The sequence below is a fragment of the Lissotriton vulgaris genome, chromosome 8, assembly GCF_964263255.1.
Source record: "Lissotriton vulgaris chromosome 8, aLisVul1.2, whole genome shotgun sequence".
Taxonomy (NCBI): Eukaryota; Metazoa; Chordata; class Amphibia; order Caudata; family Salamandridae; genus Lissotriton; species Lissotriton vulgaris.
Genome location: NC_141696.1, coordinates 96,656,842 through 96,675,058, shown reverse-complemented (window position 1 = coordinate 96,675,058; position 18,217 = coordinate 96,656,842). Strand labels below are relative to the sequence as shown.

General features: G+C 44.0%; 1 protein-coding gene across 1 annotated transcript in view; it reads right to left on the bottom strand.

Annotated features, from left to right (window-relative positions):
- LOC147693515 (uncharacterized) overlaps positions 1-18,217 on the bottom strand; it is a 134,723-nt gene that overhangs the window by 83,287 nt on the left and 33,219 nt on the right. The window contains exon 3 of the mRNA XM_086936036.1: positions 593-622. Within this exon, the coding sequence (XP_086792162.1) occupies positions 593-622 (30 nt within the window). The remainder of the gene's footprint in view (positions 1-592; positions 623-18,217) is intronic.

The following is an 18,217-nucleotide window of genomic DNA, read 5'->3' as shown; positions in this document are numbered from 1 at the left end:
TTTTGGTTTTACCCTGACTCCTTTTCCTTTGTGAAGTCACTACATACAAGTTGTTCTGTCCTCAAGCAATCCTATCTATATGTAATAAATGTTGTCCTAGCCATGAACAGACATCTGCGTCTTGGTTGAACCATTGAGTCGCAATGCGGCTGTCAGTTTGTGAATGTTCTACCGTTTTCCTTGCTGAGTGGAAACTTTCAATTTTGATTAAATATATAATCAACATTGCAAGTTTCCATCCTGCAAGGAAAATGCACACTATCAGTGACCAGATCACTGGTATATATGTATTTAGGTAAGCAAACGCACACACACACACACATAAATATAATATAAGTATATATATATATATATACACACACACATACATATACACTCACATGTTTAAACATGCATACACACACATACATATCTACCTATATACACACAAAGACACATTTACATATCTAACAAAAACAATCCATCTTGGGCTACTACATTCATTTTACATTTTGCATTCCCATAATCCTTTCATCAAATGCTTTTTGAGCAAATAATGTACAAAAGATATACAGTCTTTCATAATCCTTTAAAGATTGTAAATATGTCCCACCTCAAGTACGGTTCCATAGGATCCTTAAATCTAGAAAAGCAATTCAGTAGACAAACACAAATTTTAAATATATTTCGTACCACATATAAAAATACTTTTCCAAAATATGATTTTCTGCTCAGAAAAGGCAACAAAACACATTTCTGTTATGAATGATACATACATCTCTTCACCAATGTTTACACTCCTTGGTATACATTAATATAATAATAGATAACAAAAGATCATTGTGCTCCAATGCGCAAAAACATATTTGCCTTCCCATGGTACACAAGGAAAGAAGTGGAGGTTGCTCCTTTTTTGCCACCAAACTCTGGAACCCATTGCCCATGAATGACCCTACGCTTTGCTTCTTCCGAATAATTTCTTCACAAACTGCTAAAGACTTCTCTTTTTGATGCATAAACTTTCTGTTGAGGTTTAAGTAGTCTTCTTCTCTTATACAATTGGGCAGCTAGCGCTGGATACTTCTTTGGTAGCAGCTGCATGCTTTGTAAATGTTATCATAGTGTATTATAATGTATGATATACCTGGACTCTGATCTACTTTGCTCCATTTCCCGGTCACTCTGAATCAATCTCACAGGGGCAGAATATATTTATTTACTTATTTATTCTCATCCCCCATGGACTTTTTTTCGGGGGGGGGGGGTTATTTCTCAATCTTAGCTGGAATCTTTCCATCTTATAGCTCTTTGATAATGCATAAATCTCTTGTACATGGATAATGTTGGACTAACTATAAATACTTTTGAGCAAGAACATTGCAGCATATAAATAACATAGGCTCAGATTTAATTACTCTGTCCCCATGGCGGAGAGGCCAATAACTTAATTTCTAAATGACCCCAAAGATGGCAATCATTTATAAAGGTATTTAAAGGAACTGCAGCTGCAGTGGGTCCTGCCAAATCATTTTACGTTTTGCTTCAGGGCTGCATCGGAAGGATGCAGCCTTGTAGCAAACAGCATTCTTTTCAAAAAGAAAATCCCAAGACAGGATTTTCTTTCTGAAAAGAAGAGTTATAATGCTTCCCTCATCATGTGAGTCTTCTCCCAGGGCAGGGGGAGCACAATATTTTTAATGTTCTTTACTACCATAGTTTACAGTAAAAACCTTGCTACATGTCTGCCTAAATAGGTCAGGAGGACATGTAGCTATTTCTCTGATAGCTCTGCGAAGTATGGGCTGTCAGAAACATTTGGCCACAGTGGAGACAGTACTCACACTGTGGCCAAGCTGAAGGTCTGCTGTTATTTCAATGGGGTACAAAAGGGGGTGGTAATGGACGGAGTATCTGAACCAATCAAACACTCACACCCAGTCAAAAGATCTGGGTTTAATCCTTCACCGTTCTTTAGCCCACTCTGCCACCCCAGTTCAGACATGGCTATATGCAAATCAGTCTGACCCTGTGCCTCATGGGAACAGTCCAGCCCGAACTGCCAAGCCATGCCTTCCCTGGACCGGAAACAAGCTCCCGAGGACCGGTTTCTGGCATTCCAGCCGTCTTCAGCCCGGCTTGCTTGAATCCAATGGCAAAGTGAGCAAGGGACTCACATCTGAGCATACCCTGCCACACTTATGGCGACCAAAAGCGGTGCAAAAGGGGGTGGTAATGGACAGAGCATCTGAACCAATGAAACACTCACACCCAGTCAAAAGATCTGGGTTTATTGCACACCGTTCTTTAGCCCACTCTGACACCCCAGTTCAGACATGGCTATATGCAAATCAGTCAGACCCTGTGCCTCATGGGAACAGTCCAGCCCAAACTGCCAAGCCGAACTGCCAAGCCATGACTTCCCTGGACCGGAAACAAGCTTCCGAGGACCGGTTTCTGCCATTCCAGCCGTCTTCTGCCCGGCTTGCTTGAATCCAGTGACAAAGTGAGCAACGGACTCACGTCTGAGCATACCCTGCCACACTTATGGCGGCCAAAAGCTCACTTTGCCACTGGATTCAAGCAAGCCGGGCTGAAGACGGCTGAAATGCCAGAAACCGGTCCCCCGAAGCTTGTTTCCTTTCCAGGGAAGGCATGGCTTGGCAGTTTGGGCTGGACTGTTCCCATGAGGCACAGGGTCAGACTGATTTGCATATAGCCATGTCTGAACTGGGGTGGCAGAGTGGGCTAAAGAACTGTGATGGATTAAATCCAGATCTTTTGACTGGGTGTGAGTGTTTGATTGGTTCAGATGCTCTGTCCATTACCACCCCCTTTTGTACCGCTTTTGGCCGCCATAAGTGTGGCAGGGTATGCTCAGACGTGAGTCCCTTGCTCACTTTGCCACTGGATTCAAGCAAGCCGGGCTGAAGACGGCTGGAATGCCAGAAACCGGTCCCCCGAAGCTTGATTCCGGTCCAGGGAAGGCATGTCTTGGCAGTCCAGGCTGGACTGTTCCCATGAGGCACAGGGTCAGACTGATTTGCATATAGCCATGTCTGAACTGGGGTGGCAGAGTGGGCTAAAGAACGGTGATGGATTAAATCCAGATATTTTGACTGGGTGTGAGTGTTTGATTGGTTCAGATGCTCCGTCCATTACCACCCCCTTTTGTACCGCTTTTGCCACCATAAGTGTGGCAGGGTATGCTCAGACGTGAGTCCCTTGCTCACTTTGTCACTGGATTCAAGTAAGCCGGGCTTAAGACGGCTGGAATGGCAGAAACCGGTCCTTGGAAGCATGTTTCCGGTCCAGGGAAGGCATGGCTTGGCAGTTCGGGCTGGACTGTTCCCATGAGGCACAGGGTCAGACTGATGTGCATATAGCCATGTATGAACTGGGGTGGCAGAGTGGGCTAAAGAACGGTGATGGATTAAATCCAGATCTTTTGACTGGGTGTGAGTGTTTGATTGGTTCAGATGCTCTGTCCATTACCACCCCCTTTTGTACCGCTTTTGGCCGCCATAAGTGTGGCAGGGTATGCTCAGACGTGAGTCCCTTGCTCACTTTGCCCCTGGATTTAAATCAAGCCGGGCTGAAGATGGCTGGAATGCCAGAAACCGGACCCCGGAAGCTTGTTTCCGGTCCAGGGAAGGCATGGCTTGGCAGTTTGGGCTGGACTGTTCCCATGAGGCACAGGGTCAGACTGATTTGCATATAGCCATGTCTGAACTGGGGTGGCAGAGTGGGCTAAATAACTGTGATGGATTAAATCCAGATCTTTTGACTGGGTGTGAGTGTTTGATTGGTTCAGATGCTCTGTCCATTACCACCCCCTTTTGTACCGCTTTTCGCCGCCATAAGTGTGGCAGGGTATGCTCAGACGTGAGTCCCTTGCTCACTTTGCCACTGGATTCAAGCAAGCCGGGCTGAAGACGGCTGGAATGCCAGAAACCGGTCCCCCGAAGCTTGATTCCGGTCCAGGGAAGGCATGGCTTGGCAGTCCAGGCTGGACTGTTCCCATGAGGCACAGGGTCAGACTGATTTGCATATAGCCATGTCTGAACTGGGGTGGCAGAGTGGGCTAAAGAACTGTGATGGATTAAATCCAGATCTTTTGACTGGGTGTGAGTGTTTGATTGGTTCAGATGCTCCGTCCATTACCACCACCTTTTGTACCGCTTTTGCCACCATAAGTGTGGCAGGATATGCTCAGACGTGAGTCCCTTGCTCACTTTGTCACTGGATTCAAGCAAGCCGGGCTTAAGACGGCTGGAATGGCAGAAACCGGTCCTCGGAAGCATGTTTCCGGTCCAGGGAAGGCATGGCTTGGCAGTTCGTGCTGGACTGTTCCCATGAGGCACAGGGTCAGACTGATTTGCATATAGCCATGTCTGAACTGGGGTGGCAGAGTGGGCTAAAGAACGGTGATGGATTAAATCCAATCTTTTGACTGGGTGTGAGTTTTTGATTGGTTCAGATGCTCTGTTCATTAGCATCCTCTTTTGTACCGCTTTTGGCCGCCATAAGTGTGGCAGGGTATGCTCAGACGTGAGTCCCTTGCTCACTTTGCCACTGGATTCAAGCAAGCCGGGCTGAAGACGGCTGCAATGCCAGAAACCGGTCCCCAGAAGCTTGTTTCCGGTCCAGGGAAGGTATGGCTTGGCAGTTCGGGCTGGACTGTTCCCATGAGGCACAGGGTCAGACTGATTTGCATATAGCCATGTCTGAACTGGGGTGGCAGAGTGGACTAAAGAACGGTGATGGATTAAATCCAGATCTTTTGACTGGGTGTGAGTGTTTGATTGGTTCAGATGCTCTGTCCATTACCACCCCCTTTTGTACTGCTTTTGGCCGCCATAAGTGTGGCGGGTATGCTCAGACGTGAGTCCCTTGCTCGCTTTGCCACTGTATTCAAGCAAGCCGGGCTGAAGACGGCTGGAATGCCAGAAACCGGTCCCCCGAAGTTTGTTTCCGGTCCAGGGAAGGCATGGCTTGGCAGTTCGGGCTGGACTGTTCCCATGAGGCACAGGGTCAGACTGATTTGCATATACCCATGTCTGAACTGGGGTGGCAGAGTGGGCTAAAGAACGGTGATGGATTAAATACAGATATTTTGACTGGGTGTGAGTGTTTGATTGGTTCAGATGCTCCGTCCATTACCACCCCCTTTTGTACCGCTTTTGCCACCAGAAGTGTGGCAGGGTATGCTCAGACGTGAGTCCCTTGCTCACTTTGTCACTGGATTCAAGCAAGCCGGGCAGAAGAAGGCTGGAATGGCAGAAAACGGTCCTCGGAAGCTTGTTTCCGGTCCAGGGAAGGCATGGCTTGGCAGTTCGGGCTGGACTGTTCCCATGAGGCACAGGGTCAGACTGATGTGCATATAGCCATGTATGAACTGGGGTGGCAGAGTGGGCTAAAGAACGGTGATGGATTAAATCCAGATCTTTTGACTGGGTGTGAGTGTTTGATTGGTTCAAAGGCTCTGTCCATTACCACCCCCTTTTGTACCGCTTTTGGCACCATAAGTGTGGCAGGGTATGCTCAGACGTGAATCCCTTGCTCACTTTGCCACTGGATTCAAGCAAGCCGGGCTGAAGACGGCTGGAATGCTAGAAACCGGTCCACGGAAGCTTGTTTCCGGTCCAGGGAAGGCATGGCTTGGCAGTTCGGGCTGGACTGTTCCCATGAGGCACAGGGTCAGACTGATTTGCATATAGCCATGTCTGAACTTGGGTGGCAGAGTGGGCTAAAGAACGGTGATGGAATAAATCCAGATCTTTTGACTGGGTGTGAGTGTTTGATTGGTTCAGATGCTCTGTCCATTACCATCCCCTTTTGTACCGCTTTTGGCCGCCATAAGTGTGGCAGGGTATGCTCAGACGTGAGTCCCTTGCTCACTTTGCCACTGGATTCAAGCAAGCCGGGCTGAAGACGGCTGCGATGCCAGAAACCGGTCCCCAGGAGCTTGTTTCCGGTCCAGGGAAGGTATGGCTTGGCAGTTCGGGCTGGACTGTTCCCATGAGGCACAGGGTCAGACTGATTTGCATATAGCCATGTCTGAACTGGGGTGGCAGAGTGGCCTAAAGAACGGTGATGGATTAAATGCAGATCTTTTGACTGGGTGTGAGTGTTTGATTGGTTCAGATGCTCTGTCCATTACCACCCCCTTTTGTACTGCTTTTGGCCGCCATAAGTGTGGCAGGGTATGCTCAGACGTGAGTCCCTTGCTCACTTAGCCACTGGATTCAAGCAAGCCGGACTGAAGACGGCTGGAATGCCTGAAACCGGTCCCCGGAAGCTTGTTTCCGGTCCAGGGAACGCATGGCTTGGCAGTTCGGGCTGGACTGTTCCCATGAGGCACAGGGTCAGACTGATTTGCATATAGCCATGTCTGAACTGGGGTGGCAGAGTGGGCTAAAGAACGGTGATGGATTAAATCCAGATCTTTTGACTGGGTGTGAGTGTTTGATTGGTTCAGATGCTCTGTCCATTACCATCCCCTTTTGTACCGTTATTTAAATGGGGCAGGCGGACCTTCGTATTGGTGGTACATTTAACCTGTCCTCATTGTGATGGATTGCATATAACGCCAATTTATAAATTTGGCCCTTATTCACTCCTATATGCAATGCTCCTTTTAACATTGATGTTTTTCCTACAAGGTGAATACAACTCATTATGTTTCCATATTGACTGCATGCCTCACATTTTTGCATTTAGTAAAAGATGCTTTTGGTTTTACCCTGACTCCCTTTCCTTTGTGATGTCACTCTATACAAGTTGATCTCTCCTCACGCAAGCCTCCCTATATGTAATCAGTGATGTCCTGGTCATGAGTGTCCACATAGTAGGGTCGCATTTCACTAAATTCCAGTGCTATGTTATCCCATGGAGTTGGCAATTTTGGGCCTATTTACTGGTCTGTCACATGTGATATACACTATGTACTGAATGGAGAGGATGGTATCTGTTTTTTGATGAACACAACCAAGATTATTGGATAGATATCAATTTCCCACCAACGATATTTGTTATAGAATTTTTACAGGGTTAAGTCCAGAATGACAAAAGCAGAATTTTGTTTGGGAAAGGAGACTCTGAACAATATTTTATTAACATTACATTGATTTAATATGTTGTAGATTGAATTGTCTTTATCCTACACTTCATTTGGGAGGTTTGTTTAATATTGTGTAGATTGCATTGTTTTTCTCCTCCACTTTATGTAGGTATTGCTTTACTGGTTTTAATTTCACTTTGTGCAACACTTTGAACTTGTCCTCTCATAAAGTGGCACTGGCTGTAGCATCTTCAAGGGTCTGCTTTCTGTGTTGTTGAATTTGGTTTTATTTAAAATCTGTACTTCACTATTGTCGTCATGTGCACACGTCATGGGTAATGAAGAATAAATATCCTTTGCTCCTCTTTTGTGTGTGTGTGTTTTCCTCTAATAACGTGTTTTGAAATTGGTTTTGTATCTATATACTGTAATGGCAGAGTTTTTGGCTTTATTTAGCAGTGATATAGATCATTAATCTTGCTCGCATCTAGTATAGGTATTCTTAGCCTGTGTTGGCCCTTTTAAGCCCTTTTTCCAGACCTAGAAGAGGATAGCTGCTTAATATGCCTTTATTCTTGACTTTAACCTGTCTATTGCCTATTGGCTTTGACATATTAGACACATTGGTATGGTTTATGTAGGTATTCTGACAGAGCTAAGGAGCATTTCACCCCTTTCAGGCCTACAGGCCTAGAGCTAGAGGGACTCCATCTTGATGAAGCTGAGAGGCTTTTCAGGGCAAAGGCAAAGTTTATAGTTAAGGCTGTTGTTCGCTTGGAGAGAACCGGCTCGGGCTGGCCCCTATCGAAGGAATGTATTTTTCTCCACTCCGAAGACACAACTTCAGGCTGGCCAGCTGGGAACGTGTCCTTGGTACGGGGAGGTACAAGAATTTGGTGGGCGGCAGGTTACTGGCCGTAACTTTCCATGAAAGGACAAGCTTCCATATTAGTGAGCTACAGGAGAGGAGGAGTGGTCAGTTCAGTTTGGAGTTCAGTCCAGCGTGGTGTGCAGTTCAGCGTGGTGCTCAGAACAGCTTGGAGCACAGAACAGCTGGGAGCTCAGTTCAGCTTGGAGCTCAGAACAGCTTGCAGAGAGAGAGAGGATGTCTGCTGGAGCTGCAGAATAGAGTGCAGTTCTTAAATGGAGAAAGAAGGCAGACGATTGCTGAAGATGAGGAGAGAGAAAGCAGTGCAGAGAGCATCAAAGAAGGCTGTCAGCTGGAGCAACTGAACCAGAGGCGTGGTGATGTGGTGAAGGAGGGAGAGACAGAGAGAGCCCTAATCCCACCAGAGGCAGAGAGAGAGCCCTAATCCCACCAGAGGCTGAGAGAGAAATCTTCCTTCTAATAGGTGAGGTAGTCTGAATTAGTTACACTTACAACACCTTAATCTTGTTCTTATTCCCTAGGATGTCTAACTAATCCTTTCCCTTTCAGCGGAGTGTTATGTTTAATCTTTTCTCTTTCAGCGGTGTGTTCTACCTATAGTCTTTGTCAGTTCTGTGTAAAGGTTTATATTGTACTAATAAATGACCCCCATTAATTAGTGAATTAGTGTGCATGAGTTCTTTTATGATAAAGTTATCCTGGCTTCTAGCCAGTTGCTGTTGAGCCACTGATGGATCAGAAGGGAGTAGGAGCGCTTAAATCAAGAAATAACTCAATCACATAGTGTGTATATCTTTGTCCCCGTACAGTGAGGGTAATCTTTCCTGGTAGGTATTGCTGTTTGAACAGATGCTACCCCTGATCAGGTAAGTAATAGTGAGGGAGAGAGGAGACTTGCAACTAAGGGACTAAGTTAGTACACCATCCCATAATATTATTGTAGTAGCAGACCCTTAGTGAAGAGACTTCCCAATATATATATATATAAAGGTGTTCATAGGAATGTGGTCGTCGTTGATATGCGGCGTTAGTGAGAACACTGGGGAGGATTACCAGTGCCGATACCCACAGGATTGTGGCTTGAATAAGTGAGAGCGCTAGGAGGTTGAACTAGCGTGTAGTTTTGCAGGATTGCAAACAGTTTGGAAAAGGGAGCATTGGGTTCTGCAGGCCCATGTGTAGACGCACCGGATTGTGTGTCATATCTGCCCTAGGGTAGACCGGTCTGGGTCTGAGTGGCCGCGAGACCAACTGATGTGAATATAAGTGTGGTGTAGGGTATGGATATCCCTAGTAATCAGTGAGTATTCTTAGTATCCCTATAGATTTAGTGGTGTTTTTAATAATATGAGCTTGTATATTGCGAGTTCCCCATCTTCAGGTGGGTGCCCAGGTGCCTGGATAGTTGGTCCTGAGGAGGGATGTGATTACGTTCTGGCTGGGTTGGAGGGGCCCCTAGGGGCTGATCCCACCTACTCAGAAAATCCAGCCATAACATTTGGCGTAGTCGTCATCTTACGAATCCTGTGTGATCTGGCCATGTGCTTAGAGAGTTTCCCATGTGTTCTGAGGGAGTGCCCTGAACGCTGGTTCCATCTGGCGTAATGTTGCAGTTTATGTAGCCTGTTAGACCTATGGGCTTGAACAGTTGCAGCGTGAGGAGATTGCATTACATCATGGCATTTGGCTTATTCAGGGTGGAAGGAATGGTTTTCATCTTGGTGTTTAAAGTGTCAGGGTTGAAGGATGGCATTACATGAGGAAGCCAGTTACATCTTTGTGATGGTCCAATTGTATAAATGTGTGTAAAAAATGCTTTTAAATTGCCCATTAAATTGCTTGCTGCATCTGCTTATGCTGTGCAATGTGAAATATGTTCATTGTTATATGATTTGTGGAGTTCTTTGAATATAGCTCCTTGTAAATATGGCTTGTGAATAGCGCCATATTATTGTGGCTTGTGAGGTGCATGTTCTCATGTTGATCTACTGTGTTCCTTGTGCATTGCGCCTTGGATATATTGTTTGTGAAAAGCTTGTCTTGTAAATATGGCTTGTGAATAGCGCCATAATATTGTGGCTTGTGAGGTGCATGTTCTCATGTTGATCTGCTGTGTTCCTTGTGCATTGCGCCTTGGAAATATTGTTTGTGAAAAGCTTGTCTTGTAAATATGGCTTGTGAATAGCGCCATGTGGTCATGGCTTGGACAGGGCATGTTATCATTACGTTAGGCAGGAGAGAGCTGGATCTCTCTCGGGTGCTTGGGGATAACGTTTTGAAAATATGTGTACGTGTTATTTGTAAACGTGAAGAAATGTGCTCATGATTTTCCCATGTATCTGCAGACGTTGGGGAATGATTCTGCTTGAGCTGCCAAAGGGTTAATATCTTGAGTTGAGATGGCAGTCTTTATTTTTAACATGCTGTCAACATGCATGGTTATCTGACCTGACTATAAAAGTCAGTGGATTATTTGATGGTTTGATTTTGACTTTTTTTTTGGTTCCTTGGTCTGCCTATGTGCTTTGTCAGTTTCTTGACTGAAAGGTACCATCTTGTGCTTTGCGAAAGGTTCTGTTCATTTCACATTCTTTTTGGAATGCGTCTACGAATTTGTGTGGGTTTGCCTTGGAACTGTAAGTTATAAATCACCCAGTCGGATTGATAAAGGGTTTGCACGGAGAGAGAAAATGAGTGAAATGTTAAAAAAAATGGCCCTGTTAGAGTGCACGCTACGGAGCTGTTTTCATTAATTATTTCTTTGAGGGGTTTCCATCTAGATAGGAATGTGCTGGTTGCAATGATCACAGGTTGAGAATAATCAATCTTGCCCGACAGTGCATGGTAACATGTGCTTTTAATTAGTGAAAGGCAACCGTGTGCCTTTGAAAAAATATTAAATGTAACATTATTATTTTCCCAAATGTAAATTAAAATGTATTCTTTTATAAAATGTGTCAGCAAAACCTTTTTTAATAAGTTCACCAACTCAGTTAGAAAATAATACGCTGTTTATTAGTGTATGAATGTGGCCCTTTTATTAGGTTGGCTTAGATGGCTTGCATGTTAAATTACATTGTAATGTACAATTATGTTGTTTTACAAATTATTTCTCTTTCAGCAGCTGACAATGGTCCATGTTAATTCGTTTTTTTTTCAAATGCAGAATGTATAATCTTGTGTGCAAAACTTAGTTGCCCCTTTCTAAATAAGTGCCCATATTTTAAATGTCTTGCCTTTAGCTGAATTAGTTACACAAAAGTCTTTTTTAGAAACTGGAGCTTTTAATTAGCAGTACACTGTAACTGAATTGTTTTTTTTTTTAAAATGCTGGCTTTCGTTAGTACAATCAGGCCTGGGAACAAGCAAGGAATTTGTTTGTCGACCTTGGCAGACCAGCTGGTTTGTGCAGACGAGTTTTTTTTTCCTTCCCTCTGCAGGTTCCGATCACGTCCCTGTTCATTATGATTGGCTATAATCCAATTTTCTTCCGCGGACGGTTTGTTTATTGTAAGGGCGGGGGGACCTGGCTCTTCCTGGCTGTTGACGCAGGCGGCTTCATTGCCTGCTGATAAGGGACTCTTGCAGACTCTTGCCCTTGGAGTTAGTTAGTTGCAGTGGGCCTGGGCGGGCTTCTCTGACCAGGGAAATGGGAGGCTTGCAGTGCCCTGCTCCTGCTGTGAGCTCATCATTTGGCGGTAATTCAAATTACTTCATACTGTAGCCTGGCTCCTGCTCTGAAGGGAGGGGCTGGCTTAGAGAGGATTAGGGTATGTTAGGCCCCACTTAATAAACTTAAAAATTAAATTTTGAATGTTTTTAATTAATTAGGATATTTTCTTTTCAATAATGAAAGGCACCCGGGGTGCTTTTTAAATAAAAATGTTATTTTGCAAGATTAATGATACTTGTTTTCTTGTCTCTAGGATTGCTGGGTTGTGGTTGTGCGTGGGTCCCTCCCCCTTCCACTTCCTTTCTTGTTTTAGTTTTTTACTTTCATGTTTTTATTTTAGTTTATTATTTTTGGATGATGGAATCAGACAAGACCAGACCAGACCAGACCGGAAGGGTGATGGATGGCTGCATCGGAGGAAGTGTCCGGATACCGAAGATGCAGGGTGGTGGCCTACACTGAAGAATTAAAATTGACTTTTTTTTTGGACTCGGTTACATAATTCCTTGGCCTGCAATTTTTTTTTTTTGTTGTTGACATCACTACGAGCAGGCCCCACTTTAAAAAAAAAAAAAAACCACAAACGTGTTTTATTTGTGACAGAATCATACAGGGATTTGGTTGCATAATCCCTTGGACAAGCAGGCCCCACTTTTAAAGCAAAAAACATGTCACCTATTATAGTTTTCCTGTTTTCTTCAAAACAGTTTTTGCCAATGAAGGACTCTTTTTTTTTTTAATGGTGCTGCACACATGTGTTCCACAGTATGATGTAAAATGGATGTTCTTGGCTTGGTGTTACACCAGCTATCTTGTAGAAATGGGGTTGTTTTTTTTTATTGTTCTTACATTTTCACCTTGATTGATCAAAGGGTGGTTACCTTAAAATTTGGATTGTTCTGGGTGGTGTGTCTTTTAGTATGATTATGTATTAATGTTTGCCCAAACCTTGACACAGTTTGTCATGTCTACTTCTCAGATTTCACTTTAAATTGACAAATGTCAGTAGGTAGGCCTCATTTAGGCTTAAGTTGTCCGAAGTAGGCCCCATTTAGGCCCCTTGCTGTTTTCATTCAACACATAAGTCCCTACATCACTAGATTTCACCAGTTATCATTAGAAGTTGAGGCACATTTAGTTTGAGGATGCTTTGGTTACTTTCTGTTGTTATCAGATCCAATCTCAGATATGTTTCAGCATTCAAGTCAAGGGTGCTTTGATTTGTTTTCAGTTGGTTGTTAGGTTTCTATTCCCTACAATTGAGTTTCAGGTGGAATTTCCTTGAGTTGTCATTGTTTTTAGGGAGTTTTTTAGGTTTTGATTTGTTGATAGATTGTGTTGATGTTTGTTTATCTGGATGTTATTGTTTATAAGATGTTCGCAAGATAAGGATCTAAGGGTGGATGGCAGAGTTTTGGGCTCTATTTAGCAGTGATATAGATCTTAATCTTGCTCACATCTAGGATAGGTATTCTTAGCCTATGTTGGATAGATTATGTTGATGTTTGTTTAGATGGTTGTTGTTGTTTACTGATGCTCGCAAGATAAGGATCTAAGGGTGGAGTGTAATGGCAGAGTTTTTGGCTTTATTTAGCAGTGATATAGATCATTAATCTTGCTCGCATCTAGTATAGGTATTCTTAGCCTGTGTTGGCCCTTTTAAGCCCTTTTTCCAGACCTAGAAGAGGATAGCTGCTTAATATGCCTTTATTCTTGACTTTAACCTGTCTATTGCCTATTGGCTTTGACATATTAGACACATTGGTATGGTTTATGTAGGTATTCTGACAGAGCTAAGGAGCATTTCACCCCTTTCAGGCCTACAGGCCTAGAGCTAGAGGGACTCCATCTTGATGAGCTCAGAGGCTTTTCAGGGCAAAGGCAAAGTTTATAGTTAAGGCTGTTGTTCGCTTGGAGAGAACCGGCTCGGGCTGGCCCCTATCGAAGGAATGTATTTTTCTCCACTCCGAAGACACAACTTCAGGCTGGCCAGCTGGGAACGTGTCCTTGGTACGGGGAGGTACAAGAATTTGGTGGGCGGCAGGTTACTGGCCGTAACTTTCCATGAAAGGACAAGCTTCCATATTAGTGAGCTACAGGAGAGGAGGAGTGGTCAGTTCAGTTTGGAGTTCAGTCCAGCGTGGTGTGCAGTTCAGCGTGGTGCTCAGAACAGCTTGGAGCACAGAACAGCTGGGAGCTCAGTTCAGCTTGGAGCTCAGAACAGCTTGCAGAGAGAGAGAGGATGTCTGCTGGAGCTGCAGAATAGAGTGCAGTTCTTAAATGGAGAAAGAAGGCAGACGATTGCTGAAGATGAGGAGAGAGAAAGCAGTGCAGAGAGCATCAAAGAAGGCTGTCAGCTGGAGCAACTGAACCAGAGGCGTGGTGATGTGGTGAAGGAGGGAGAGACAGAGAGAGCCCTAATCCCACCAGAGGCAGAGAGAGAGCCCTAATCCCACCAGAGGCAGAGAGAGAAATCTTCCTTCTAATAGGTGAGGTAGTCTGAATTAGTTACACTTACAACACCTTAATCTTGTTCTTATTCCCTAGGATGTCTAACTAATCCTTTCCCTTTCAGCGGAGTGTTATGTTTAATCTTTTCTCTTTCAGCGGTGTGTTCTACCTATAGTCTTTGTCAGTTCTGTGTAAAGGTTTATATTGTACTAATAAATGACCCCCATTAATTAGTGAATTAGTGTGCATGAGTTCTTTTATGATAAAGTTATCCTGGCTTCTAGCCAGTTGCTGTTGAGCCACTGATGGATCAGAAGGGAGTAGGAGCGCTTAAATCAAGAAATAACTCAATCACATAGTGTGTATATCTTTGTCCCCATACAGTGAGGGTAATCTTTCCTGGTAGGTATTGCTGTTTGAACAGATGCTACCCCTGATCAGGTAAGTAATAGTGAGGGAGAGAGGAGACTTGCAACTAAGGGACTAAGTTAGTACACCATCCCATAATATTATTGTAGTAGCAGACCCTTAGTGAAGAGACTTCCCAATATATATATATATAAAGGTGTTCATAGGAATGTGGTCGTCGTTGATATGCGGCGTTAGTGAGAACACTGGGGAGGATTACCAGTGCCGATACCCACAGGATTGTGGCTTGAATAAGTGAGAGCGCTAGGAGGTTGAACTAGCGTGTAGTTTTGCAGGATTGCAAACAGTTTGGAAAAGGGAGCATTGGGTTCTGCAGGCCCATGTGTAGACGCACCGGATTGTGTGTCATATCTGCCCTAGGGTAGACCGGTCTGGGTCTGAGTGGCCGCGAGACCAACTGATGTGAATATAAGTGTGGTGTAGGGTATGGATATCCCTAGTAATCAGTGAGTATTCTTAGTATCCCTATAGATTTAGTAGTGTTTTTAATAATATGAGCTTGTATATTGCGAGTTCCCCATCTTCAGGTGGGTGCCCAGGTGCCTGGATAGTTGGTCCTGAGGAGGGATGTGATTACGTTCTGGCTGGGTTGGAGGGGCCCCTAGGGGCTGATCCCACCTACTCAGAAAATCCAGCCATAACATATACACATGCACGTACCCACACACACAGATATAAATAATGGTTAAGGGTTAATATATGTGTATATATAAAGTTAGGCAGAATAAAACTATATTTCCCCCAGTACGTATCTTCATTATGTTTGGTACTCGGAATTTAGGGCTTGAGATTTAGGCTCATGATATTATGTCGTCGATATTCTGGTGGAATACTACTCATATCACTTGTAAGATTCACACGTGTGTTCAGCCAAAGGCATCACAACAATCACATGCTTGGGGCCAGATTTAGCTACACTTTGCACAGGTGCAGTGTCACAAAAATAATTTTGCGTGAAGGGTGCACTTTCAGGACAAAAACTGCTAAATATCACACATTGTGTAAGAGCATAGATACAGGACCAAAAATGTGCCAGCAAAATGGAAAGAGCAAAAGTGCAATACCTTAGGAGATAGATCACTATCCCACTATCTCCCATTTTATGCAAAGCAGTGCAACAACGTTGGTTGCTGATCTGCATTGCTTGATTTCTTAGTAAAATTATCCCTAAATGTTCAGGTCATCTGAACTGTCCTATCTGTCTAAATCCTAAACAAAAAAAGGCAGTGCCTCTCTCTGCCAGTCCTGCTTAAAGCCTTTATCTCCCAAGTATACAACATGATATTAACTTGCCCACATTTTATCTGCCAAGGAAAAGAGAGAGTCCCATGGCTCCTGAGGGCAGACTGCATCCTAAATGTTGGATTTCTGCACTTCTTCTGTCTAACAGTCATCATGCGTGTCCTCACCTTGCACTAGCGGACCTTTACCTGCTGCACTGGATACTGTTTCCCCCCCACCCTATCCAGGTTGTGCTGCCATAGAGTGTGGCTGCCCTCTGCACTGGCTGCATCCTTCACACCATCAGGCTACCATGACAGTGAGGGTTGCCTTCAGACATTTGCCCCATGAAGGTCTGCCATACATGGATGGCATGGTAGAGCTTGCAAGTTTGCATGCTATATGTGCCACTGATGCTATGTAGGCTGTGGTGAATCTAGGATGCTCTAGGGTGCTACAACTCCCACCCATGACTCCCTATGTGGGATATATTCCTGGACAGAGAGGTAGGCCTGCAGCATCAGTGGAATGAGCTCCTCTGTGCGTATGATGTGTTGTCAGGAAATACCTTTGGTGAAACATGTTGTGACTATGTGTGGTATTCTGGCATCCAATTCACATTATAAGTCTATGGTTTTCATAGATGGGCTCCTTTCCTGCACTTGTAGATTGCTCACATCATAGCCGGAAGATTTATTAAAAAGGAAAAGTGGAGCTTATTTTCTTTTCAAAAGATAGGACAACTGTCAGTTGACTTTTACCCTTCCAATTGTGTTACACATGAATGAAGTTATGGTGTTACATTACAAACTTGTCAAACGCGATGCTGCCATCAGGTGGTACTACTTGAAGACCTTCTACCATTATGAACAATACTTTGAAATCTGTGTTGCATTTCAATGCTCATTCACAAACTTGAATTCTTGCCATATTCTGAAACAAGCTCCAGAGGTTCCTGCATGATGTGAGAATACTGAGAGGAGCAGATATGGTATCAGACCATCACCATGTAATGGCCAGGCTAAGGCTCAAGCTGAAGAAAGCATTGATGGTTTGAACTAGCAAACCAACACCAGTGATGTAACACCAGAATCCTCAAGGATGCCCACAACACCAGTTAATTCTCAGTTACCCTCAGTAACAAGTTTCAGGTCCTGCAAGAACTAGCAGACCACAGAGACCCAGTAGACAGAAGATCAAAGAATCAGTGACTGGTCAGGATTACCTGCCAGGAGGTACTGGGTCCCAAGAAATACCACCATAATGAATGGATATCCACTGAGACTCTCCACAAAATCTAAGTGTGAAAGGTAAAGAAAGCTGCAAATCTGCACCAGCCGAACATAAGCCATAAGTACTCAAGGAGAGTACATCAAAACCATAAAGGAAGCAAAGAGTAGCTTAACGGCAGACAAGTGAAGATTCATCTAGGGTCTTGCCACAGAAGCCTAGGAAGCAGCAAATCTTGGAATCATGAAAGAACTTGATGACCTATATATATATTTATATTTAAGATTTAGGGAGAGTAGCTTCAACCCAACAGACATTTTGGGATGGTAGCAATGTAATTTTACTCAGAAGGTCTTACTTGCAGCAAAGGGTAGTATTGGTAGAAAGACTGTATTATATCATGCTAATTTTGGAGAAGAGCCATGTTTTCAGGCTTTTTATGAAACTCAGCAGATTTGAGTTTAGTCTCAGAGAATTTGGGAGTGTATTCCAAATTTGGGCTGATTTCACTTGAATCACCTCCCTCCTTATTTTAACGTTTGAAAACTAGGTACACAGATAAAGTTAGTTGAGGACATAACAAGGAAACTGTCCAGCAGCTACTGCAAGCCATAAAGACCTGTTAAAGACAAAGCTGTGAAGACAATCGTGGGTGAGGAAGGCCAATAACAAAGATGGGTGGAGCACTTTGAAGCATTACTGAACCTGCTGTACTGCATTGTCCACCAGACATACATCCAGTTGATAAGGACTTTCAAATTGTCTGCAACAGGCCAATCATGGAACAAATACTGCAGGCCATCAAATATCTGAAAAATGGGAAGGCAGGTGGACCTGACAACGATCACTACAAGGCACTAAAGGCAGACATTGAAACATCAGCAGACATGCTCACTCACCCCCATGTTGGGAAGGATCTGGTAAGAGGCAAAAGTGTCAGTCGACTAGAAGGAGGAATATCTCCATCAAGATTCCCCAAAAAGGTAACCCGAGTAACTGCACAAACTACAGAGGATAACTTTTCTATAAATCCCAGGCAAACAGATGAGGAAACCAATTGATGCTCAGTTGTGAGACCAGCAAGCCAGCTTCCACAGACATAGATCATGCAAATAAATAACAGATTGCAACATTGTGCCTACTCATTGAGCAGTCGATGGAATGGGACACTCTCCCATGTGAATTTTTTTTACTATAAGAATGCATTTGACAGCTTGGGCAGACTGACCCTCTGGAAAATCCTCCACCACTATTGTTTGCCAGATAAACATATAAGAATCACCAG